At 40.1% G+C, this 27997-nt stretch overlaps 1 protein-coding gene across 1 annotated transcript; it reads right to left on the bottom strand.

Moving 5' to 3' along the window:
- TES (testin LIM domain protein) lies at window positions 1–27997 on the bottom strand. Its single transcript, XM_084302387.1, has 7 exons — window positions 27867–27997; window positions 15688–15773; window positions 8238–8490; window positions 6763–7098; window positions 3358–3573; window positions 2651–2809; window positions 1–1432 (listed from the first exon to the last, which is right to left on the bottom strand). The coding sequence occupies exons 1-7, from the start codon at window positions 27891–27893 to the stop codon at window positions 1241–1243; spliced, it is 1269 nt and encodes a 422-aa protein (XP_084158513.1). The 5' UTR covers window positions 27894–27997; the 3' UTR covers window positions 1–1240.

Here is a 27997-nt window from a genome sequence, read left to right as displayed (position 1 = left end):
CGAAAACTTGCATAGTTTTTCTTTTTTTTTTTTTCAGGCCAAAGATACTTCATTCACTCTTTGGCACAGAGCTGACAATTTTCACTGTAGATCTGTAATCTTTAAGGGGAGGTGGAAAAAAAAAAAACAAAACACCATAAGAAGCAACTAATTTGGTTTATCTAGTAAGCAAACCTGATACACAGCTGTGGGTTTTTTCTTTTCTTTTTTTTTTTTTTTTAAACTCAAATACTGGAAGCTTTCTGGTAGAGAATTCTTCCTGCTTTGGTTGGAACTTACAATTCAAAAGCCTAAGTATGAAACTTTTGCAGCATGACTTATCCATATAGTATTGTGCCAAGTCCCTCTGACAGAAGGCACAATGTATGAAGAGCACATTCATGAAAAACAGAAGTCAGTTCTGAAAGAGTAACAACCACAAATGGTGGTGGATTATTTTTTTAAATTTGTGTAAGACCTCCCTTTATATTTTCCTCTACCTTCTCCTCCCCTCAAAAAAAAACAAACAGAAAAGACAGAAGCAAAAAAAAAAAACAAAAACCCTACAAAGTAATTTCTATATTCATAAAATGAAAACTTCTCCATGCATGAAAAGTTTTAAGAAGTAATCATGAGCTAAAACAGTTTTTCCACTGGTGTAGGGTTACTTTACAAACTAGATATGAGTAGTCACTACTCCTCAATAATCCATGCATCAGCAACGAACAAAAAACTACATTTTTTTTAAACCCACAAACTTCATTCTCCCTCCCCACTTGAGGTCTAGTGGACTATGTGGCAGTAAAGCTGATCATTTTGTCTAAAGTGCTTGATGAAAGCTGAGAAACTTTAAGACATGATAAATTAATTTGTCAAACTGAAAGTGGAAGAACTACATGATCACATAACACAAGAAAAATTGGACCACTTTCATGTTTTCTTCTTTCACAAGATAGAGCAAAAAGATCCTTCATGGTGAACAGCTCCCTTAAAGTTTATAGAGTTCATAACACACTTTTCCCTACATTTCTGATATATGAAGACATTTGACATAAGTCTCGGGAACAAAATCCCAAAGAAGAAAGTATTATAGCTAAGAAATGAAAATTACACAGCATGTTTTAGTCACTAAAAAAAATCTTTGGGAAAATGCTATTTAGTACTTTCAGTATCTTTAAATGCCCAGGTACTATGTATTTTTACAGTAGAAATGCAAGAGCCTTTGGAACACAGCAATGCTTAGTTTTGTGCGTGTCTTCTCTTATGACATCATCTTTTTCTTACATTCCACTGAGCAAAAGACCATCCCTTCCACTGGCATAAACTTCTGGCCAATTAAACACTTGCTACAACAGGAACATAAGAAACATTCCTCCGTGGCATGCCAATTGAAGTTGTTGTATGTCACACGTTGAACTTCGGGATCTATAGCATTATGACAGCCTTGGCAGATCTGTTTAGAGAAAAAGTCAAACAACAAAAAAAAATCACTTAAATGAAGCATGCACAACCTCTCTGAACTCCAACAAAAGATGGAATTCTTAGATGTTTTCAAAGAATACAGACAGGTGTCAAAAGAAGCCTTTGAAGTAAGACTTCAGCTTTTGATTTTTCCTTTATTTTTAAACCACAGTTTCTGACCAAAATGCAGTTGAGAAGAAAAAAAAAACAAAAAAAAACCACAACAGAATAAAAACGTACATAAGAAGTCAGCTGCTGCTGGGACTAAGCTTAAGATAGTTATGGTGGTTATGATTTCCCAATGCCCAAAGCAGGATAACAGCTTGTCACGCCGAACACAGATCTTCATATATTAACCCATGCATTTGAAGTTACGAAATATGTTCCTGTGCATTGGCAGCTATAAAGGCGTGCCAAAGAATTAACGGATATTAGAAAGTCTTGGGCGGAATTCATCTTGAGCTCTGGTTGCCAAAGACCTTTTTCTAGATGTCAGGGTAATAGTGTTTTAAGAGAGAAAAGCCTCTCCAGAAGATAATTCCTTACACCTAGCATAGAAAAAGGTATCAGCCACCAGCTGGAGACAACAGTTTTCTTCTCCGTTAACTACTCAAACAGCCTAGATGAAGATTAGACTTAAATCCCAACTAATAGCTAGTTAACTGGTAGAGATGGATGGACTGTCACCTCAGATTAGAGCTCATAACCAAGAACCAAGAACTAGCAACCTTCTGCGATTTTTTGCCTTAACGCAGTGAGTCAGTCTCCTGTGTCACTCATGGGCTTAGAAATACACAGAGTAACAAAGTACTTAGATTGCAGTTGCCATAACAGGCTTTCAGCAAACCAGATGAAGTCATGACCTGCCGGTCACAATGAACTATGATTGACATGAACTAGACATTTCACAGCATTACTCAGCTTCACATATTTTACTTCTCCTGTTACACAATCCTGCTTCAACACTGCTAAAATTAAAGATACTTTCTGAATCACTCCCCCACTCCTAAAGTAGCTCTAAGTCAAGTTTATGCATTCACAGAGTACCTGTCTGTTTCTTTTAAAGGGAAAAAGAGATGACCATTTTGGACCTAAACTTATATGGAATTTATATATTTCAAATACTCCCACTCTGGGAAGAAGGTAAGAGTTTCAAGCTCTTCAAGTTCCCTTCCTTCACAGCACTGTGTTGTGTCTGCAAGGATCTTACCGCAGCATGGTTCTTCACGTAGCACGGTTTACAGACTGGCTTGTCATTCACCATTACATAGATTTCTCCAGCCAAAACGCAGTCACAGTCAAAACAGCAGAAGTGTTTCAGATGCCAATTTTGACCTTCCGCTTGAGTATATTCATTGCTGAATATCAGCTATGAGGAAAATACACAAACGTTAATAAAGGAAATGCTATTCAAATACTTATATTAAAGCTACCCTCAGGACGTTCTGTAATTTGCAAGGAACTGATGGCTGTTCTCCCATTTCAAATGACTTCAACAAAAGTGAAAGTATGCACTTGTTTGACTGTTTTCCAAAGCCTCTGTTTCATTTATTAAAAGCTAGTAGATACCAAAGACATCAGGAAGGCTGTTCTCTGTGCATTGCTTAAGGTGTAATTTAGTGAGGTGCTCCCCCTAGTGCGCTTCCTGAGCAAACAACTGTGTAACTGGGACTTGATAAAGACTTACTCTCATGTAGTATACCCATACCCTATGCAAACCCCCCCTCCAAAGCCAAAACAAACTATGGAAACTCTTGGAAGCAGTGTCCATACCATTTACAGTTCCTTGCAACTACAATCAGCTAAAACTGATAAGAGGATGTCATACCCCTGTGCTGAAATATTTTAGTAAAGTTTGATTAGCTTTTCAGGACCACAAACTGGTGTGTTGCAACAAAGGGCTGGGATATGTCCTACCTCATCACATCCAGCACAGCGGGGTTTTTCACTGTCACAATAATGTCTTCCACAGTACAGATTGCCATTCTTCCAGAAATAGATCATGTCTACCAGAAGTTCACTGCAGGTGCAACAGACAAAACAAGCTGGGTGCCATAATTTGTCATATCCTGCACGTTCTGCGTAGACAGCTGGGTCACCTTCTTTCATGCTCAGTTTGCAGCGATAGCAGGACTGGAAAGAGGTTATTAAAAATTAAATAACTTTTTGAAGAGTTATGTTTATGGAAATTCCACATTACCTAAACATTTAATCAATCCCACTTGCCCATACTGAACCTACAGTATTGATTTACTTCCACAATCGGATAGTGATGTGACATATGTCATAGCACAGCAATTGTCACATCACGATGATGCATATTATACTGACAGCCCTAGTGTTACTTAGATGGATTATTACATTTTGCAATATTCACATTCTTGTGACTACTGTGAATATTTATAAATTTTAATTGCCTGTTGGATTTTTGAGCATGTGACACTCACAGACCATAAGGGGAAGGAGCCTCCATGAAAGGTAACCGAGGAGACCTAGACTAGTATACATAGCAAAACTACAGCCGTGTACTTAGAGGTCATAAGCAAAAAGTAATCAAGCCATATCTGCAGCACTGGTGAGGAAAGATCACAAGTGGTGTCCTGCAGGGATCAGTTCTCTTTAATATCTTTATCAACCATCTGGATGAGGGGATTGAGTACACCCTCAGTAAGCTTGCAAACACCAACTTCAGCATGACTGTTGATCTGTTCAGGGTAAGAGGGCTCTGCAGGAGGATTTGGATAGGCTGGATTGAGGGGCTAAGGCAAAGTGTATGAGGTTCAATAAGGCTAAGTGCCTGGTCCTGCACTTGCACAACCCCATGCAGCACTACAGCATGGGGGAACAGTGGCTGGAAGGCTGCCCAGTCGAAAGGGACCTGGATTTGGTCGATAGCCAGCTGAATATGGGCCAGCAGTGTGCTCAGGTGGCGAACAGCATCTTGCCTTGTATCAGGAACTGTGTGGCCAACAGGATCAGGGAGGTGATTGTCCCTCTAGGCTCGGCTCTGGTGAAGCTGCACCTCAAGTACTGTGTTCAGTGTTGGGCCCCTTGCTATAAGGACACTGAGGTGCTTAAGCATGTCCAAAGACGGGCAATGAAGCTGGTGAGGGGTCTAGAGAACAAGTCTTATGAGAAATAGATGAGGGAGCTGGGGTTGTTTAGCCTGGAGAAGAGAATGCTCAGGGGAGACCTTATCGCTCTCTACAATTACCATAAAGGAGGCTACAGTGAGGTGGAGAGTCTGTTTCTTCTCCCAAGCATTACGTGATAAGACAATAGGAAATGGCCTAAGTTACACTAGGGGAGGTTTAGATTGGATATTAGGAAAAGTTTCTTCACTGGAATGGTTATGAAGGATTGCAACAGGCTGCCCAGGGAAGTAGTTGAGTCACCATCCCTGGAGGTCTGCAAAAAACATGTAGGTGTAGTGCTTAGTGCCATGGCTTAATGGTGGACTTTGCAGTGCTAGGTTAAAGGTTGGAACAGATGATCTTAGAGGTCTTTTCCTACCTAAATGTTTCAATGAAAAAAAAAAAGTTGTGAACATTTGAGAAACTCATTCTGTTTAAAGCTGCATTTTAGGAATGCTAGTCATTTATGGCTATTATACAATATTTTGTGATAAACAATCCTGGAGTGGGAAAGTAATTAGGGGAAAGGGACTACAAAGTTTACAGACATTGGAACTATTTCTGCTGTAGCTATGAGTTCATAGCCGACTTTCTGCTCTATACCTGCTTAGAGAAAGGGTTTTGTCATCAAGTCAAAGAACACAGGTGGTTTATGTAATGGAAACAGAAGTTTTAATCTATGGTTTAATCATCAGTCTGGTACATCCTGCACTCCAGCTGGTCTGTGGACTGGGCTGAACATCCTGGAAAGGTTATCTCCAAAATCCACACTATGACAAGTCCAGCCACAAATGCTCTGAGTTTGACTGTATGTGTATATGTATGTACACACACACATCCCCACACCTGCTTCAGATGAGCAAATGAAAATATACACAGAAAGACATCAAAAGTGGAGAAAAAATAGGTTATAGAACATATGAAAGCAGAGGTACAAATGTATACGAAACTTTGATTTTTCTTTCTACTCCAGACTCTTAATCCAAAATGAGTCAAACAGGTGTAGTCATAGTACGGACCCACATCAGTGCAAGATGATCCATTTACCTATCACTTGCAAAACCCTCACCTAGAAAGCTAAGAGATTAAGATAATTGTTGCTTTTGATGATTTTTTTTTATGCAATTGCTAAAACTGAGAATTTATTAAATGTAAAGGTTATTTCTGCTGAATACCTGTTTTGTTATTCAGCTTTTAATTGTGACAAAATCATTCTTTTAATGAAAAACACAAAAAGGCAATTATTACAAGTAAGCTTAAATTAGTAGTGGAGACCTGATTTTATTTTATTTTTTAAATCAGGTTTAAACTAATTGCAATCTGTTACAGAATAGTAACGTTTATGGACGTCAAAGTATAGGAGCTTTTGTCACTGACCTGAAGGTCTAACATCAGAAAACAATAGAAGACTGCTTAAAGAACCACTGGAAAGAAACAAGTTTAATGGTACTTCAGTTATCCAACCCTTAGTTTGTGTTCATAATTGGTAACTGAGCCAAGCACAGCAGAATTTTGTTTTGTCAGTATTGCTTTATCAAGGCTGTACTTTTAGAAATATTAATGAAGTTATGTAAAACTAACCTCATTATTTTGTTGAGCTATTACACAGCAGAAATTGGATGTGAATGGGGAAAATACATCTGATTTTGAAAAGAAAACTAGTCAAAGCAGCTCTTATAGTGTTTGGCTTGTTGGAGATGGGAGAGAGAGGTGTTACCTTATTATTACTTAGTTTCATTTAGTTTTAAGCACAATTTGACAAGTGGGCAATTTTGATGCTCTTCTAAGAAAGAAAACAGTGTATCACAAATTAAAATTACACTAAACTCTTCAAGAAGAGAAAAAGTGTAGCAGTCAGTCCATAAAATTATACAACTTCCTGGATTGTTATTCTATAAAAGCCATCTTGCTATTTTTCCAAGCAAATTTTTTTTTTTTTTTTTTTTTTTAAATTGAGCATGAAGAAGTCATCTGGGATCTGGGAAGTTATTTACTCCACCATACTAAATATTGTCAGAAACCAGAAGTTCTGAGCAGACATTAACAATGTTTTCCAATTCCCCTTCTTTCTTTCCCTCCCCAGATTTTCCCTATTCCAAACGACCAAATTCACTGAGTTAAAATGACTGAAGAGAACACTCAAAGAGTAATCTACCTTCTTGCTTTGTCTTTTCTTTCTTATACTTACATACTGAGATGCCTTCTGATCTGCTGACTTGTCCTCCATTGCTCCCACAGCAGCTGAGGTGCTTCTGTCACCACTGTTCACGTTATTCTTGTCAGTAGCTTTAGTTTCCACCTCACCAGGGAGCTTGACATCTCCTACACCAAGCGCCTCGGTTTTGTACTTCTTCACAAACTGTTCCATCTGTTTAACTTCATTGGGGGATAGCTCGTGGCATTTTGAAGGATCCTGATCGTGAGCAGGCAGCTGCTTAGCCAACTGCTTCTTCCTGTACTGCGCGCCTTCCGAGCCAGCAACAGGCTGTTTCTCCTTTGGTAGCATCTGCATATACTGTCTAGCCTAAACCAGGAGGAATTAGATATCAGATGCCATTTCAACTATAGACCGATCCTTTCAAGCAAGTGAATGACTAAAATAATTTCTACTGTTTTTAACATGTTTCTGTTGCTAGCAACAAGGTCCTTTATATAAACATTAAGCTATTGAAACACAGTAGATAGAGACAAAACACAGCAGAAGCATTAACTGGCTTCTTCCCAAAGTAAGAAACAGGCTTCCTTTTAAGCTTTTTAAAACATGTACAATATGTAGAGTTATTACTTTTCAGGGTAAGCAATAATTAGTGTTTTACATAGCACTTTGTCTGTTCAAAGCTGTTTAAAACTACTGATTACCAGCACAGCTTTAAGAAGTTGAAGCTGAAACAGCTTGCCTGAGGCACACAGCCCATTGCAGAAATAATTCTAGCAAAGAAAAAAGTGCTCTCATTTTAATAAAGCAAGGACAAGTGTAAAAGTGAGAACAGTAACTAAATGTTAAGTAACAGGGTTACACAAGGTTTGGTTCATTCACTGAAAGAGGCTATTTAGACAGGCAGGTCAGAAATAACTTGATTGCAGCATAGATCACACAACACTGCAGTACAATTAACAATCAAAGCTTGAAAAGCAAAGCAAAAATCCTCAGAAGGCTATCTAACATCTCATCTACTTGAGCTGCAAGAATACTGGAAGAGAGCTCTTCTTTGAGATGTCAACGCTGAACTTGTTCTGACCATATACAGTAAAAGCCATATACAAGACTGCGTTCCCCTTAAATTTGAACTGTGACATAAATTGCTTTGGGACACGTGTGCACACAATTCTAAGCACACACTCCATGCAAATTTTTCAAGTTGACTGAAAGACAGGTTTGAGAAATTGCAGTCCAGAGACCTCAGATAGGATTAAGAGTTATCTACCATTAAAAAAATATTTCCCCAGTTCTCAGGAAGTTCCTCAGAGTAACATACGTATCTGCAAAACTGTACAGGCAAGGCTCAATAAACAGGCACCATGTTTTTAATTTTGAGGAGAAAGAAAAAAAGAAGTAGAGGTACACACAGAAGAACTACAAAAAGCAGATTTCTAGTAAGGTGGACTTCTTTATCTCCCATCAACTCCTGCCTAGAACACAAAGAAAAAGAGGGTCTGACTTACAAGTGTCTGATTCTGAACAGGAGGAGCCCACTCATAAGTCACAGTATTGATGGATATGTTCTTCTTGGCTGGCACTGGGTTAGTCAGTATCATCACGTTACGTTTATACATGGGAATGCCATCATTTTTCAGCTTTGCAATAAGGGTTGTGTATTTCGTGTCTTCAAAGAGTTTTCCCACTTTCCGATCCTCCTCATTGCTTGTGAGAACATCGTGCTCTTCCTGGCCACATTTGCAGTTGCGGCATATTTTTCTGAAATTTACAGAAACAAAGTTATAGTCTCAGCTGCAAACTACATCTCATGCTAGCTGCATGTGCTGCAACAACATCACTGCGAACCCCAAACCTTGTTTTTAGTGCTTTGATAAAGAATATCCTTCAAAGGTGTTTGACAAATTGCAGAGGAACTTGTACATTCTTGTACATTTCTATTGTTATGTTATTTTTCACTGTGATCAGATATAGGTATCAGTCAACTACATTAGTACATTTTAGTAAGGTATTATATCATTTCTTCAATTATGTCACAGTGCTGACCACACACATACATGTCCATGATTACCAAATATCAGATTTGTCATGGGTAGTCACATGACTTATACTGTACGTGCATCAACGTGGCCTCCCCCACCCCGATCATTTATTTGTGCTCTTAATTTTTAGGATTCTCTTTATACATTCCAAATGACACACACTGTGTGATTTCTCCAGATGCATCATTCTTGGTTATCACAGGGTTACTATGAAGTGGAAACAGAAGTTTCCTGGAAAGGGAAATGAGCATACAGCCATATATACAGTGCAAACAGAACATGATGCGATTAGAGGTCAGCATTTAAAAGAGAAGGTGAGAGAAGAGCAACTAGCTTATATGGATGAAGTATTTCACACAGCTCTGAACCAAGTCAGAGGTACTTTGGTGCATGCTGTGCAGACAATTTTCACAGATAACATCCTTAAAAGGTAGGTTTCACTTACTCAGATAAATGGAAATATCCCTTACGTACAACAAAACACATCAGAACTCCTTTGATTAAGGGACTTTAGATTACCTTAAGCATAACCAAACAATTCACATTTAATACCTTAATTAATTACCTTGGCTCACACAAGCAAGTTCACCATTTATTAATTGGTTTCCTAGAGCATCCACTCAAAACAGTCAGCCATGGTATATGGCAATTAGTGAAGCTGGCTGTTTACCACTGGTTGTTCTTATAACCTGAGAGAACAGATCAACCTTCTGGATCTCTTGAGCCTGAAGGGCAAGCAGTATTTTACCCCATAATTTATTCTTCACATAGTGAATACCATAAAGCTGCTATCTATGAAGTACTTCTCAGCTCTGCTTGCCAAAATCCACCTAACTCTCACATTGTTCTGCAACTTACTACCTGAAGCCTTGAAGACAAGATCCTTGCCTTATCTTAAGATATCTAACAGGTACGTGGCAGAAACGTGCCCGTGACTACAGAGGCGATGAGAAAGGGAGGAAGAGGAAGGACGTGCCTATAGCTGGTCACAGGAAGTGATGCACAGCCAGCCCCGAAGCTATGCACTACACCACGCTACCATTTCAGTGAGTGATGGGAACAGCCCCGGTCATGCGATGATACAACCATCGTTTCCTAAGTTACAAAGCCCACTCCAAACAAAAATTAGTCAGTTCTGCTGCCGAAATGAGTCACTTTGCTCTAAAAACAGCTAGCAAAACAACATCAGGCAAAACAGACTCCTCTTTACAACACAGAAAACTTAGAGATAACTACAAAGTAAAAAAGTTTTATAAAATTTTCAGCATTGTTCTACACAAGTCCCTTAACAAGCTATTGCTTCAATCTATTTAATATGCTAATAAAGCACTTAATATTTAATTTGCTCATATTTTAATGTATGGTCATATGCACACCTTATTAGCAGCTCCCAGTCATGCCTTCTCTGAGATCTGACGCTCTCTGGCACCTTCCTTTTTGCAGATTTAGTTCATTATTACAGCAATGATGAACACAGCTCTGCACCCCAGTGTACATACAATTTGAGTTCAAGCAGTTAGGCCACTTGAACAACAGCTTACCAGATATTTTCTCTTTTTCAACCTAAGCCTTTAGCAATATGAAGCCCCAGCTTCTGTCTTGCCTCTTCGCAGGACATGCGCTAGGTGACCGAACAGACACCCCCAGGCAAACTGCAGTCAGCAAGCAAACTGTGGTCTTGCTATCCAGAACCACCCTGCTTCCAAACCAAAACCCACTGAGAGCAATTCATATGGTTGTGCTACCTGTGTGCTCATGACTGCAGTACAATGGTTTGTCTAGCTCTCCCTGCTCCGTAAAGCATTCACTTACAGAGCAGGAGCAGTGACAGCCTGCAGAGACCAGAGCCACCACCGGTGAGCTGCAGGGGAATTCTTCCCCTCACATTTTTCACAGGTACTAGAAGCACAAGTGCACCTTGGTTTTGCTTATGTTAAGTCCTGAAATAGCATATTTGTTTTCTATTACTTTGAGGTTCTGTTTCTGTTCCCACCTAGGGCAATAACCTGAATTGATTGCTTTTATCTTCAGTCCCACCTTGAAGGCTTAGCATTTCTCACTACTTTCAGTATACCTGGGAGATTTTCTGTTGTGCTGATACTTGGAAAGAATTGAAAACATACAACTTGTTTTCAGCTCCTTCCTGGGCCCCACTGTGCAAGCTGTCTTAAAAAAAAGCTACTGTGGTTTATACTTGCATTAAGAAAGGTCATCTTCCTTACGCTTGCTAATCTTCCCCTACCTCACGCTTACTTACATTAAGAAATTGACTGTGTACATTTCAGTACAATGTTATCTTCTTGCACTTTCAAGGAAAGTATGAATCACTTTTTGCAAGAAGCTGTTACAGGGGCTGCATGACAAGACTAAGTGTGATTGTGCATTAAAACATGGATTACTGGCATGAGAACTTGTGAATAAGTCTCCGAATGCATAAGGAAGTAGTCCAGAAAGAATTTGGAGAATTCTGAGTCACAACTGGTATCAGTCTGTTCTGGTAGGCTGCAGGAAAAGCCCTGAGGCTGGTGCCATTTCCCTTGCTTCCCAAGGCTCCACTGGATCTCTGCCATATGAAGACATCTGTGCTCTGTTTAACAGCCAAAAAAGGGTTTCCTGTCCCAATTTATAATCCCTTTTCTTGATTAATTCACAGCAGTAAATGTCAACTGGATATCTTCTACACATACAACTCTAATGCAGAGCACTGTCTACAATTTAGCCATACCTTCTTTCTCTAATCTTCCATTTCAGTCTTGTTCATCAGTCACTGTCCCTTGTGTTTTCTTTGACTATGATACAGTTATCTCACTGTAGTGACTACAACACATTACCTTGAATTTAATTTAGACTTTGCAAGTCTGTCTGGTATCTGACACTTAATGTTTAGTGTCAGTGTTAAAGCAAGGACCTCACATCTGCTGGGACACCCAGTTGCTTTTATATATACACAGACAGATTTCAAATTTCTCTCTTTTGATTCTAACTAGAAAAGAGGCAGTGAGACTTTGTTTTCTCCATGTACTTTGTCAATGGTTGATAACGGGGACAGCATAGGGGGAAAAAAATATTTTTCTCTCACTTGAGGGCATTAAGCAGAATCCCTACTGAAGGAGGCATTAGAGACTCCTGCTTATGTGTTTGCAGCTGTCAGGACTTCAGCAGAGGAGTTCCAACTGTTCCTCCAGTCAAATTTCAGCAGTTTGGTAAGCTTTTCTTATTCAAAACATGGCAGGAAAGGAGGAAGCATGAAAATTCATGGAATTCAAAGTAATGTACCATTGTAAGAGACAGATTTTGTGGACTGTGTCTTGCTTCCAGGTCTTGGATGGGTACAAAGAAGGAAAGTAGATTCCATGCTCTCCCCCCAACTCACAGGTCTATGAATTCCCACGTCCTGTATTTCTGCAAATTATAAGGTTCCTTCTACAAAACCAGATGTCACCCATCCTCCTCTTTTTCAAGGTCTTTGTGTATGGAGAGGAAGAATAATTCAGATTGTGACTTTCTACACTGGCTTTGTGGTGACAGAGAGAAGCATCTGCAAGCCCAGAGAAGCTCTCAACAAATACCTGGCAAATCTCAAGCAAATGATGCAAAAAGACTAAGTTCTTCCTATGATTCCTTCTGTTTTCTTGTTATTAACACAGTACTAATTGCACTGGCAATTACTACAGCTACGTGCCTTACAGCCTCAGTATCAGAGAATGCTGAAGCCCACGTCAAGCTCTCTCTGCCTCCCAGGGTTTATGCCTATGCAAAGAAGCCAGTTGCTAACAATAGTCATTCCCAAGCTTATGATTCTTATCTCCAGAAGCTTTTTGACACCTTGGCAAGCCATGCCAGATACAATTATCACTTCCTGGTACACAGGACTAAGATAAATCTGAACATTTCCTCCCTCTTATGAGATCTGAATCCTGCCCCACACTTCCCTCTAGTGGAAAATGCATTTCCAAAGACCAAAGGTTTATACCAGAGCAGTGTCTGACAGGTAGCTTGCCCTGCTAATTTTCTGGAGGCAAGTTTTGCAGTCTGAAGGAAGTTTGAACTGAGAAGACATTGTCCTGTTTGTGCTGAACCTGGACAGAAGCATGAGTTTGAAAACAGCTTTAAAAGCAAGAGCTATTAGCACACTGAGATAAAGCAGGTAATTCTTCACCATTTGGTTACCGTTAAGGACTACAACTCTCATTGTACAGATTTGTTTCAGGTGACAACACCGGGATTTTACAGAACTTCAAGATTTAGGAACAAATTTTTGCTAAGGGCTTTGTTTATCATTACTTCTGCAGTAGCCCAAATTAACAGTTCTGCATCTGTATTTGGCCCACCCATAGTGCCAAGAATTATAGCACAAAATACTTAAAGACTTAAATGTATCAGAATATTATTTTTCAAACACAACCAATATAGAGAAGAATGGTGTAGCGACTCCATAAAAAACTTTGCTAACAGATTGGCATACTCTGATTTTTTTGGGTGTACTTTCCAGTTTGACATCCCAAAGGCAGAACTGAGGCTGTTCTGTGCAGAAATGTAGGGAAGTTACACCTACCTCTGAGAGGTACACCAGAGGTTTCATACATGGGATGAGAGAACAAGAATTTCATGACCTGCTGAAGCACTTCAGCTCCATCCACGAGAGGGCACTGTCACCCTTACACAGACAAGAGCAATGAGTAAAGCCTACCCATGCTGTAGCACACGTGCAAATAAAACTGCTGCCTCAGCTACTGTACTGTGTCTGGCTGGCATGGAGTTTGCTTTCTTCCTTGTGCCCCTGCGTTGCTGTGGTTTGGATTTGTGGATAAAACGTTGGTAGCACCTGCTATTGTTGAGCATTGCTTGCACTTCCTTTCTTATTCTGCTTCCTCCTCTGCAAGTAAGGTTATGGGTGGGCAGCAAGCTAGGAAAGGACATGGGGTGGGGAAGGGAATGCTACACCAGGACACTAAGTAAACAGGCGTTCAGAATCCATCCCTTTCTGTTCCTGCGATGAACTCCTGAAATCCCTGCATCATGCAAAACATTAAACAGTTTTCAAAGGAAAAATATACTACACAAAATTGATTTCAGACTTCAGATTCACACCCTGTCCCAGTAGCAGATCCAGTGGAGAAGAGCTACCTTCCAACCCAGTCTAGAATTGCCTTAACTACCCAACTTTTAATATACAACATTTGTCCAACACCTAGAAGCATTTCCAGCCACCTTGCTGCTTGGACTATCCTATGTCTCTTCAATCCACAAATTAAAACTTCAACCCAAACTGAACAGCTACTGTTTTCATGTCTTCTTACTTGCTTTTTAATACACTGCCATCTACAGGCTCTCACTTTCTAAGAGCAGAAGTAAGGCAGTGAAATAAGAAAAAACATACAAAAAAATCCTCCAAGCATACACACATGAGCAGACACGTTCTGATTTGGCAAATATGCTATTACGTGACTATATCACTTCAGACATTTTATTTCTGTTATCTTTAATTCTTCCCTGTTGAAGAATAAACTAGGAATTAGAAGGTCTAAGTAGTGGGAACTAAAAATAGGAGGATAAAGAATGGTCAGAAGAAAAAGTTATTTGGACTTTTTTTTTTGCCACAAGTCCCATCTTGCAATTCCCCATCTATTGAACTGGCCCTAAACAAAAATCTTTTTCTCAAGTAGTACAGGACTTCTCTCATGTAAGCATGGATAAACAATGCATTAACTTCTGCAAGATTTGTATTCTGTTTCACTGAGTTACCTGTGCACATACACATTAACCATGTTCTATTTTTCTACTACCTCTACACAAGCCCTTTCTGTGTATACAGAAAACCCTCTTTACATAAATTACTTATTTCTTATACCTTTAGACAACAGATTTTATCTGTCAGTGTATTACCACTTCTTGTTCAAGGCTGTTATTTGTAAGTTGCTTCCATAGCTACATATTCCAAATACATAACTGAGAAGCTATATGCTCATCAACTTCCAACAGGCTTTTCCTGTGGGCTGCCTGGTTATTTGCTAAATTTAGTCTCAGCTGCAAAGCCTCCTAGACCCCACCTGCACCTGATGCCACTCTCGTTATGTTGTAAAGACTACAGTTAAAAAAAATCATAAAATAAAAACCTATCATGGATGCAGTTATGACTGTAGCGAAATAGCACTGGTGGAAGGCAATTGCTTTCATTAGGTAGCACACGCTAGTGCCAATAACAATCATTCATGTTTGTCCTTTGTAGGTTTTTCACTTTGAAACTTTTTTTAAAATCAGAATCACTAAGCTACATCTTAAAGTGCATCCAGTATGATCTGCGAACTGAGCCTAGTCAGAGTTATTGAGTTGTTAAGGTTTCAGTAAGACAAGCAAAGTCTTAAGGAAAAAAAAGTCTTCTACAGAAGTAATGGCATAGACTGCTGAAGGTCTATCTACTGCAAATATCATCAGCTCTTACTGTTTTAGGAGCAGTGCCTTCTCCAAGGTGAAGATCTAACTTCTTTGAAATGTAATCCCCTCATCCCCTTCCACGTAATTTGCAGATGTCTACTAAGTTTCAATTTCTTTTAAACACAGATAATTTTACCTATGTCTCCATTCAAAGCTCATGTATTTGATCAGAAGCTGGGAAAGCATTTTGTTATGGGGATGAAGCACTCTTCTTCCCTGTCATCTCTTTTACAGTAGAGATAAAGATGTGTTTACAAACCTAGAGTAAATGCTTCAGTAGCATTACACTGACTTCAGTGCAGGCAAGATGTACATTCATAAGTGTTTATCTACTTGAACACTGTTGCATCGCCAATGAGAAACTAGCTCTGAACCTAGATGTTCTTTAAAATACTTGAATAGCTTAATGGGAAAAGAGAACAAAACCAGGTAGTACGCATTTGCAGACATGAGCCAAGATCTGTAGTGCTCAGCCACTTACCTCCAAAAATGAAGCTCAAATCCTTCACACTTATCCTTGCATTTTAAGCAGGGGGCACCAAATCCTTGCTCGTGGCCCAAGCCCATCTGTTTAAACATCAACAAGAAAACTACTGTCAGCTTCAAAAGTTATGCTGCATGAACCATCTCACCGCTTTCTTTATAGTCACAATCCACAACTAAAGCAGAACGTGAAGCATTTGACTAAACTGACATCAGGACAGCATTTTAGGGTCTACACACCCTTTTATCTTCTCTACCTAGAAAAGTAACATCATTTGCACCAGCCTGTTTACAGGGCTGAACTAGGAAACAAGCAGACTCTGCAGCCCTGACTTAGGTCTGTGGCATTGCAACCATAGTGCGAGGCCGTAAAACCAAGCCAGAATACATTTAATCCAGCTGTCAGGACAAAGTGATCTGCAATATATGACTTGACAAAATACAAGAGATAAAGTAATAAACATATTCTACTTCTGTATCAATAACCTGAGTATCAGATAGGAATAAAGAAAACATTTAAGTGATTAGTCTCATATTCCCGAAGATATTTGAAACTACTCTTGACAGTGACAGAGACCAGAACATACCTTCCACAAATATATTTCAGCTGGACTAATACCAACTTACTTTCCAATGCGAAAGACAAACAGCACAGTTAGTGAGTAAAATTACCATAAATGATATGCAGAGAGTTTCACGGTGAAGAGATTAAAAGGGCATATAACCAATTCATAATGTAGAGGAACTATGAGAGCATATAAAAACCAGTGCATAATAAAGGCCAACTATTCACACAATATATCAATGTATTAGCAAATTTAAATGGGTAATAGCTCTTGAAAGTTTGAAGTGAAAAATAGACACCAAGCACCATAACTTAAGCATCTATATAGCACATACTAAATTTAAAATGCCTTACTCCAGCTCACCAAACCTTTGGGAAACATCACTCTTAAATCAGAGTGATTAAGGGCCATGGAGCTGTGGTCACGGCTGAGTGTATAGGTTGACAGCCAAGAGGCAGAGGGTAACCAGTCCCCATGCTCCCACCCACTGCTTCCAGACATGAGGAATGCTTCCAGTTACCTGTGGGTATAATCAGTGGGAAGGACAGTAACTGTGAAGGAGACAGCTCACCTCCAGTCTGGCATGACTTACTAGGATAGGAAAGTGAGCTAGACACTCATTAACACTAGCACTTATCTTAGTTCTGACAACATCAACATAATGCATTAATTTGATGTGGTGACACTGTTTTATTTATTTATTTATTAACTAAAAAGCTTGCAATTTAATCTGAGAAATGTATGATGATATAAACAGTTTATCTTTCAACTTGCTTCTGTCCAAAATGAATGAACAGATTACTTGCAAACCCTTGCTCAGGTGAGAGCACGTGGTAAATAAAATGCAGGGATGACAATGGTTTCAGTCACTTTGCAGTCTGAAGGATCACTGCCTCTATAGCAATTAGAGATCCCTTAGGAAGCTACAAAACCTTACTGCAGATTATGGGCTATTTAGGGAAAAGTACTTTGGCAACTATTCAGGTACTGCTTGCAACTTCAGGGACAAACAGAGGGACACAAAGTTATTTCTTCCTTTCTTATCTGAAGAAGAAATACAAGCCTATGCTGATCACAGTAATATTTTTATCAGCCTAAGGGCTCAAGTTCGCACAACAGAAGAACTAACCTGAAACCAGATCAGTAAACATCTGAAACATATATAACTTTAAAGATGAAGTAGTTCTTTTTCCATTAACTACATTTTTGTCAGCATTGGAATATAAAGCTAACATGTTAATAAAAATTTGTCTCCACTGCACGTGTTTATTCCTTTCATCTGGAAGCCATAGATCTGTAACATGCACACTGCACATCAGAAAACAAGGAAGTGCTCTTGTCAAGTCAGACACATACTGAACAAAGTGGGGGCCAGGATGTTCTCTGAAGAGGAAGCCAAAACAACATAAAACAACTGTGGTTGTTGTTTGTTATTGTTGCTTATTTTTAAGGATATTTTTTTAATTATCATCCTTAAAAGCTGTTTAACTTGAAATGTGCAATTGCCTTCACAAAAATGTAAAGACTTTATTAACTCTCTAGCTACTACTCCAAACTAGCAGTAACCCTTTATGCTTGGTCTCTCACCTCCTTTAAAAAAAGGGGGGGAGAAGAGGAATAACAATGATTTTATATAGCACTATAACAAGGCTTAGAAACCTGGGATCACTACCATATGGAGAGCACAGTACACAGAAATAGCCTTAACATTTCAAGAATTCCCCAAACACGATCAGAAACGCAAGCAAGAGAACAAGAATGATTTTCACGAGTGAATTGTTTCCAAGCCTCGTAACACTTTCAGGCTAAAAATAAGTAAATTAAGTAGAGGTGATTTGTAAATTAAATACAAGCAATGTGTGGTGCCTAAGTACTCTACCCAAAACACACTCCCTCTCCCAAGTAAGCTGACAGCAGCCAGCCAGCCTGCCTGCATCTTTAAAACCATCTCTCAATGCTGATTTCTTCAGTAATAAAGAAATCAGCTTCCGGGTTCCCTCCCCAGCAATAAAAAGCACATCATTAAAGAGATACTTAAGCAATTTGAGGCACATAAACTGAATTAGTAACCAAAACAGACTTGTTCTCATTCTCTTCCTCAGTTTGCTGAGGAATACGTTGTAGTGGCTTTACATGGCAAGGTTTTGTTAGCAAGGGGCCATAAGGATGGCTTCTGTGAGATGAATCCAGAAAATGCCCCATGTTAGATAAGGGGCCTGCAGCTGGCCAGAACCAATCCAGTAAGTGATGTTATTTGTGCTTCTGGGAGAGCAGATTGGAGAAAGGAGAACAACAAACAAACAAAAAAAAAACACTGCACAACAGCAGATGGGAGAGCCAGGAGCGAGAACCAGCCCTGCAGACCCCCAGGTCAGTGCAGCAGGAGGGCAGGAGGTGCTCCAGGCATGCAGCAGCAGTTCCCCTGCGGCCTGTGGAGAGGCCCCTGGTGGAGCAGGCTGTCCCCCTGCAGCCCATGGGTCCCACACGGAGCAGATCTCCACACTGCAGCCCCCCCATGTGTGGAGGAGCCCCCGGTGGAGCAGGTGGCTGTGGCCTGGAGGAGGCTGCGGCCCACGGAGAGCCCCCGCAGGAGCAGGCCCCAGGCCGGAGCTGCAGCCCATGGAGAGGAGCCCACGCAGGAGCAGGGGGTCTGGGGGATGCTGATGCCCGTGGGGGACCCGTGCTGGAGCAGTTTGCTTCTGGGGGATGGACCCTGTGGTACGGAGCCGTGGGGGAGCAGTTTTTGAAGAGCTGTTGAGCAATCTCCTGATCCTGATCTCAACGCTTGAGCCTTTTGCACTGTATTTTCTCCCTCTTTCCCTTTGGGGAGAGAGAGAGCACAGCTATAGGCTCAGCTGCCTACCTCAGTAAAGCCATCACATACATGGCGGGATGGCCTTTCCAGGTGACATCTGGTCACTATACAGAAAAGGTTTAGCCTAGAAGCAGAGCACATTCAGAACTGAATTAGACATTACTCCACATACACTCGCAGACTCTGCCTTTGCTCACAGGGAGAAACCAGGTGGCCACTTGCCAAAAGTGGTATGGATATTAAATAACAGTTGTAGACAGCTTTTTGAGTTTTGACTCCATACCTAAACAGCCGGTGTGTGTCAAACATTCTTCTACAGTGCCATAGCATGATCTGTTTCAGTTGTAAGGAAACAGCCGCCTCAAAAGTGACAGTTTCTTTTCAGTAGCTGATTCTGCTAAAATTCAGGAAATTCAGAGAGCCTGAGGTGAGGTGTTTCATCACTGCTGCTGCCCACGTTTACTCCCCATGCCTTCCAAAGGGGGGGGCTGGCTCTGTGCTGAAGCACCCAGAAATACAGAGCACACTAAGCATGCACCAGAAGGGGAATGCGTATCTGAAAACAGGATGGAATCAGTTTTCCCCATAAATGGGAGTATGGGAGAAGGAGACAGATAGGTCAGCTGAAATGCTGCCAGAAGAAGGTTCCTACTGCCATTAATTTTCATTTTACAGAAAAAGCTATCTAAGACCATCTGGTATTACTAACACAGCCAACTTAAGTAGTCTGGAAATGGAAGATAAATAACTGACATCGTCGATTGCGTGCTGCTTTCATGATTAAATAGTTCTCAAAGGTAAAGAAATTTATGTAGTTACAGCAAATTGAGAGTAGCTGCAAATCTGCTCTATTTCAGTTTAGACTAGAACCTAGTATGAGAAGTTGACTAACTTCACATTACAGCCATAGGTGGAAGCTTACTGTCATCTTGAGCTCAAGTGGTCCAATTCAAGTGTCTAATAATTTGTTCACACGGGTAAGAGAAACATGGCAGTTGGTATAAAGTAGTCAAAGCCTGGATTTTTTGAAGTGATTGATTAAGTGAAGTGGTTACCTTTATTGAACATGATCAAGAACTGAAGTCCAAGAGATCCCTTTCCCCACCCCTAGCAAGTTAAATCCTCCAAACGTTAGTCTGGCTTCTTTGCCATTTTAGAATACTGTTTTCAGAATTTGTATTCCTCTAAGAGTTGTGGACTTCAAGGAGCATGAGAAGACATGAGTATCTCCTTACATAGGATGCAAAAAGGCCCCAAAGCATGGACACAAGTAGCCATGCATGTAAAGGTAGATGACCAGTTTAATCTGATACAAGTGGAATTGTACTTTGATAGTTATAGTTTCTGCTACATGGGGAGGTTACCAGTAAGTCTGTATAACAAATTTGTTCCTATGCAGAATGAACTGTGTCACCATTCATTCATTGCATTTTTTTTTTTTTTTTTTACCAGCACTGTGAAGAATTATCTTTAATTAGTTAAATCAGAGCAATGCCACAAAACTCAGTACTATTGTTTTTCCTGTAATTATCAAAGATAAGCCCTAAGAAGCCTTGGATGAATTAAAATATAAACTCACAGCAGTAGTTTTTAAAGCTTGCATATACTTGCTTTTAAGGATGATAGATTATTTCAAGTTGAAAGGGTTCTCTGGAGGTCATCCAACTGCCCAGGAAAGAGGCGGTACAATTAAATCAGTTTTGGCAAGACTTTGTCCATTTTGCAGATTCACCAACCTATTACAATGCTGGACCACACAAGAGAGTCTGTATGTTTAATCTGAATTTCTCCTGTTGCAGCTTCTGTCTACTTTCTCATATTATCACTGCACAGTTACTACAGTCTGATTCTGTGTTTTCTATTTCCTCCCACTAATTAGCTAGACACAAGTGGTACCAAGAGTATTCTGACAAAATTCCCCTGGAAGTCTGGAATTATTTTAGCAGTTATTATTTAAAAGTCATCATACTCCAAATACAGCCTTCAAATAATGCTGTCTGCACAGAACTTCCTGTCTGTTTCAAGAGGAAACACTGAGGTACAGTGGTAAGAAGGTAGGAGAGGAAGCTGTAAGAAAATGGAGAAGCTCAACTTGATGTTTCTAAGTCTCTCTCCCACATTTCTTTTACACCCTCTGAGCCTTGGCAAAAGAGCAGAGCTAACCAGGGGATTGCTTCTTCATCCTCTCTCCCCAGGATGGATCTCCTGCATCACCTGGCAGACGCTTGTCTTTCACCTTGCCATGGACAGTACTTTACAGCACAATAATCTCTGCAGAAGAACACAAGTAATTCCACTGTTTGAGACCTCTCCTGAATTTGAAAGGTTGTGGCTATATAGTGAGAGTTGTCATTAGCACACTTCAATAACTAACAGTGGGGCAGAAAACAGACCTAAATAATCTTTCCTATCCTTTTTGTAGCTTTCCCTTCTGCTCCTGAGCATTCCAAGAACAGAAGTGAAGAGAATTCTCCTAAAGTCATTCTTGACTTTACTATAAAATCCCAGGGCTCACCTGGTCCAAAGATTACCTAGCTTTTAACTCATTCAATTGGTAGTGGGGCCACATAAGATGGTGTTTCCCATCTCCAATACAGACTTGGGGGAAAAAACAAAACAAACTGTAGAGCACAACAGGAGAGATGATTTCTAACAGACTCTAATGTAGCTTAGGAACTTTCAAAAAAGTCAAGGTTAAAGCCAAGCATTGGGGGTGGGAGGGAAAGACACTAAGAACAAAACCACATTAGAATGCAATCTTGGGTTGTGCATGCTTTATTGATGGAAACTGATCTTGCATTTGTGTAATCCATAGCTGCAGGTATCTTTGGTTGGGAAACAAAACAAATTGGAATTTGAAATAGGCTACAGCATTTCACTTCGCTCTTTTCTTTTTAAAGCTTATTTCTTGTAATTCCAAAATTGAAAGGACAAAACAAACATGCTTTTATGAGACAGCATCGTCCAAATATGACTTCTAAGAGCACCGTATGAGAACAGAGGAAAAAAAATTAGTGAAGAGAAATATCCCATGGACCTTTCTATATTTGTTATTTCTTAACATGCCTAATTTTAATTGATGACAAGACTATTCTAAATGTGTATTTAAAAAAAATAGATCTAGGGAAAAGCTGACCAGGATTTTGATGCAGAAGCTCTTGTAAGGAAGTCTATTTGCACAGAAAGAAGGATGCCAAAAAGTGCCTGCATCCAAGAAAAACATTTGAAAGATACTCTGAGAAGAACAAACAGAAGTGTAAATCAAGAGGCTACAACAGACTACGACAGTATACAAGCACTAAGATTTTTTTTTTATTGTGATGTGTTTAGCTGAATATCAAACAGCACAGAGTATAAATATTTAAGACACTGCTACAGTCTACTGTCAAAAGACTAACAGCTACTAAAGATCTCAAGTAGATAGAAAATAAGTACTGTTTATTCACAAAGTCCTGTATTGTGCTAAGCTTGAGTGCAGTTGACAGGCACTGTAACACAGTGTCTACAAATCCCCAGTAAGCACCATTCATCACCCAGTGCTCGGAGCAAACTCAGTTACTGCCCTTCCTCTGGTGCTCACCCCTATGCTTCCTGGAAGGACTGGGCTTCAGAGAATGGGTCAATAGGAAAAGCTAACCCACTGCAAGAACACAGGTCACCATCACCTGTTACTTCCAGCCTTACATAGCTTAGTGGCTTATGATAACCTCCAGAATAAGAAATGTTGAGTACCTTAAAGCTCCCCACAAATAACTTCTTATAATAGATAATTTTGCTATTATGACTCCCAGGTTCAAAGCCTCTTCTGAATTAGGCTGCAGAGATGTATCTGTCATCTTGCTTAGAAGAGGGTGTAGTAACTGACAAAGTATTTGTTTTCATAACACGTGTGTATTTTGCTCTGAAATCAGTGCTCTCACTCAGCTGCATCTTCTAATAAAAAGCAGACCTGCAAATCTACCCCAGTTCAAGCCAATGCTTTCAGAATCAGAAGCTAGATAGTCTCAGACTGAAAGCAAGGCACAAAGGGAGAGGTAAACTTAACAAACAGACCAGAGATGTAAATATAAATGTGTCTGTTTAACACTATATCTTACTGTATAAGTATTATACTTCATAATATGTATTTCCCGTGCACCCCATGGCACCTGTGAGCTTTACACTTCCTAGGAAGAAATCTTTAATTTGCAGAACATGTTCACTGTATTTCCTTGAGGTGAAAAGAATGCATTTTTAGCAATAAAATCTTGTTCGTGATTACTACTTGCATTATTTTTTTTTTATCTGGAGGAAATCAAACTTTTTTTTTTTCCAGGAACACTTGCAGAAACAGCTCGTTATGCTTTTAATGACAGAATGTCATAATTTAAAGCATGCTAGTTTTCCATCTCACTACTTATATTTGCCTTGTGCTTACACCAGGCAAAGGAGTTTTACCTGATCCTACAAGTCAGGCAGTCCTGCATCCAAGTTGTTCTTGGCTTGCTCTCCAAGCATTTAATATTCAAACACCTGGGGAGTACTTTCACCAAAGGAAAAAAAAAAGTTAAAGTTTAATTTAACCTTGTTGTCTTTGTTACTTTTATGTCAGTCCTGGATATCAGCTTGGCAAAGGCCTGCATTTATACAGGTATTACAGGCAACAATTCATATCAACACAATATTGGCACTTTTCCCTGCCAAGTCTGAGGGTGAAAAAAAAAAAAAAAATGCACAAGGAAACCACAACAGGAAGTACTTGCTCCATTTTTTTTGTAAAACGAACTTAACCAGTTCTTCTCATATCTCCATACTTGCTTTCATACTTCTCATAGGCAAATAAGTTCCTATGTAGATTTTTTCCCCCTTGATTTTACTACACTTAAGAAACAGTGAAAAAAGCCTTGTATCATGGGTTTCCACAGCAGTAACATCAAAACAAACAGTGATGTCAGCAGGAAGTGTAACTCAACAGTTATTACTAAATCATGCTTCATAAAAGATGACAAAGTTGACTTTGCTCCTATGCATACTTAACTCATTCATTTATCAGAGAGCATTACAGCTGTTTACTTAGTGATGTCTACAGAATTCTGTTTGGTTTTCCACAATAACAGAACAGTCACACACACAGGGTGAACTGCACAGACATACCACACTTGAGAACAGTTGCATCTCTTCCCCTAAACTCCTTAGCCCCCTTCCCGTAACAGAGTTCTTTTTACAAAGCAAGCATTATACCCTGAAAGCTTGTACAGAGCAGACTCCATGACAGATTCTTATTCTGCCTAGTAAGGCATGAGACCATGCTGCCAGCAGGACCCTGACCTACTGATTCATTTTAAGAAGTTCACTGAGGTGAAAGACAGGGCAAAAATCCAGACTAGTTGAACTTTGTTCTAACAGGGTCTCCAAGAAAGCATTAAATCTTCATTTTTCCTATACCCCCTAAAGTGAAGTTCAAGAACACAGTGTATATTGTATTTGGGAGAAATAGTGGTCTGTTTGCTGCACAAGTACTTTCCGAACTATGGCTACTGTTCTCAGGCATGTTTTCTGTTGTACAAAGTTATCTTCATGCTCCTAAAAACAAAACAACAAATTCAGTTCATTCTAAGGAAAAGAGTGTACAGTTAGCCTAGAACTCCCCTTCATCTTTATACTATAAGAGTAAGGAATTAGACAATGTTTACATCATAGCTAAAAAAGCTGCCATGCAGCTGTGCTTTTCCTACATTATTCACTGCTAGATGTATGTCAGAGTTCTTATTTTGTGTCTAAGACGCATGGCAACCAGACTGCTTCCAAACGTTACAGATTAATCTCTATATGTGGGTATACATGTGTTCTCCATATATCCTCTATCCTGAAAATTCAACTCCAAATCTTTATTATTTTTTTTTTTTCCTGTGGCTGTCCAGAACCCAGGATTCATACCAAAGGGACATCAGTTGACAAGCAGACTTACCTCCTCCAGCCACTTGTGAGGACAGTAAGTGGAGTTTTACAGCACAAAGAAGAACCAAAACAGAAGAAGTTAAATTAGAAGTCTGAGCTCAAGCAATCCCATCTTTAGATTCCTCATAGCCAAACGCTTAAGAGAGGTATGTTACACAGGACCGCTGTTTTTCCTCTCACATGACAGCAAAAAATATGATTTATTTACAGATAAAACAATAGGTTTCAAAGTGTGGTAGGTGAGGCAGTAGTTCCTCCTGCAGAAAGACAGGCAAGTTGTTTCAGCTCTATTGCTCTGCTGGAGGGGAAGCAATGCCTGCCAGATCAACTGCGCTAGATTTGTTATCAGGAAAAAAAAAAAAGCGATTGATGTAAACACTGAAAATAGATTTTCCTGAGACTTTTTTCTAAATGTGAGAATTTTTTGTACAATCCCAGACACCTAGATAAAAACACACTATTCACGTATTTGCACATCTTTCTCCAGAATGTTAAGAACCCCTTGAAAGCCAACAGCAGTTGTCCAAAGGGCCAGTGTAGAAGCACACAGCTGAAGAATGGACTCAAGAACTATTAACACTTGAAGTCTTAGAAATGTCACCTTAGCAACTTCATCTGGAAGTTTTCTAGAAGCAGAAAGAGTCTTTTATATTACTCAGTTATAATGGAACAGTTGTGGGTGGGGGAAGAAGCTGTTTTGTTACGGAATCAGCTGGGTGAACCTCCAACCACACCCTCCTTCACTGGGCACTCAGTTCCCTTTGTTCTGCTGAATCCAGGGGTTATCAAACAGCAGTTTCTGCATTCCCATTTTTGTGTTTGGGGAGTAATGGAGCAGCAATGCATTTATTTAGTAACAGTGAGGCAATTCCTGCTTTCCTCTGTTCAGTCTTAGAAACTCCTGCCCGCCAGGAATTTTATTTTTTTTTCCTTCAGATTTTATAAAAGAACTCTAGTTATTTCTCTCCACGGTGCAGAAAGATGGAGGTAGGAACCCTGACCTGTGGTTAAATAATCCTCTGCTGCAGGTGGACAAAGAAATCTGATGAGGCCATCTCTACCTCAAGAGAGGCTTCTCTCAGAGTGGCTTGCTGTCTTTCATAAACTTGACTGAAAGCTTCCCAAAATACTCTCCCACCTTCCAAGAGAGATGGAAGTTGACAGAAAACAGGAGAGATGTAAAAGTTAAGGAAACAAACAAGGATCAAATGGAGATTAGGACATGTAGACTGAAGACATGTAGCTAATGCATAGTTGATGTGAAGTATTATTCTTTCATTCCAGCATACAAAATCTGAAAAAGCTCTGATTAAGTAAGTATCAGTAATAAACAAACAAAAAAAAAGGATTTATTAAAGAACATAATGTTACATTGGAAAGCTTGCTTGTTCATCTTGATGCTGACACAGATCATTGTCTATTCTTTTGGAAAATAAGCTTCACCTACATTATAAATGGGAAAGAACTTGATAAGGAGAGGGGAACATGGGAGAAGACACAAAGAATAAAAGTGGTTTTCTGAATGTACATATTACAGAAATTAAGCAATCATGAAGGTCTTTACTAATGCTGCTAAAAATGTTTTATGATGTAAAGCTGAATAGAAAATACAAGTTATTTTCTATAAACAGAGCTGTACTCGTTTCTTTTGTTGCACCAGCTTCTACATCTGTTGAGGTGCATTCGAAAAGTCTTTGAAGTTGACGGAAGAATGAAAGGCGACTGAAGAAAAATAAGACAAGAATAGTCAAATAGACTTTCAACACACATGACTGTCCAATAATTACACTGCAATTTAAAGCATACATTCATCTGCTGTAAGTTCCTTCAACCCAGGATTCTATTATCAGCAGAACTTCATCGATATTTCACACCACCTCTTTACTTTCACTTGAGATTAAGAAATTCTGAGCAGGAATGCTACATCTTCCACAAGCACGCACCTCTCCCGGAGTTCAAACAACTCCCAGTGAACAAGCTCTGTCATGCCATTGCTCAGAGAAAGCTGTAACTCCAGGCTAACCTGCTTCAGCAGGGTTCAACCCTGAGGTAACCGATAGCCTTCCATGCCGTACAGCTACTTCGGTGTCTGAGCCAGTTCCTAGTTTGTAAGTTGGAACAGCCATACAGGTATACGTGAAAGAGCATATGTACACTTAAAAAGTTACTACACTTCAACATAACTTGGAAACAAAGTCATGTACATCAGTGAACTGTGTATTTCAGAAGATTAATTTTCATATACCCACAAGGGTACATGTGGGTATATTTCACATACCGACAAGAGTATATGAAAATCATACCCACAAGGGTGTATGAAAGGGTACAGATTTAACCCATGTACATGGCTCCTTCTACTTTCACAGCCTCCGTTACAAAATTTTGCTGAAGTGCTTCTTAGAAGAGAACTGCTTTACTTCTTTTATCACATTTAATTCGCAGCAGCACCGAAGCAAAGACTCAGAGGCGTGCCCTGACGAGCTCAGTGCTACACTGGGGGTTTTAAATAGCGAGTTTTGGAGCAAGACCTGGTACAACTGGATTACACAGCAGTTTCTGCCACTTACCCTTCACCGCTTGCCGGTCTGACCCCAAACCAACTACTCAATGCCTCTCAAAGGGGCACAAAGAAGGCAAAGAGACGCCCCACTTCCTAGGCGGAGGGCTGGCGATGCTTATCGGTGACACACCAGCTGGGAGCCAGCTCCAGGGCCCGGCACTGCGGGCACACCCCCAGGCCGGGCACGTCCCCACGTCCCCATGTCCCCAGCCCCCCCGGGGACCCCCACCCACCTGCGGACCCCTCCCCGCGCCCTCAACCGGAGGCGGGCGGCCACGGGGCGCGATCCCCGCCCTTACCTTCTTCACTTTGCTCTCCAAGTCCATGCTGCTGCTGCTGCCGCCGCCTGTCCGGACACGCCGCGCCTGTCGCGATCCCGAGGCTGTCGCGACTCCGCCGCCGCCGCCGCGCTCCAAACTTCCGCTGTACC

Source organism: Netta rufina, assembly GCF_964035555.1.
Source record: "Netta rufina genome assembly, chromosome: 1".
NCBI classification, from domain to species: Eukaryota; Metazoa; Chordata; class Aves; order Anseriformes; family Anatidae; genus Netta; species Netta rufina.
The sequence above is the reverse complement of the archived record's forward strand: the minus strand, read 5'-3'. Positions and strand labels throughout refer to the sequence as shown.

Coding starts and splice junctions, on each gene's coding strand:
- TES (XM_084302387.1), bottom strand. CDS start 27,893: ATGGACTTGGAGAGCAAAGTGAAGAAG. Junction 15,774..27,866: donor TGGAGAGCAAAGTGAAGAAG/GTAAGGGCGGGG, acceptor ATGTTTAAACAG/ATGGGCTTGGGCCACGAGCA. Junction 2,810..3,357: donor GCTGTGCTGGATGTGATGAG/GTAGGACATATC, acceptor TTTTCCTCATAG/CTGATATTCAGCAATGAATA.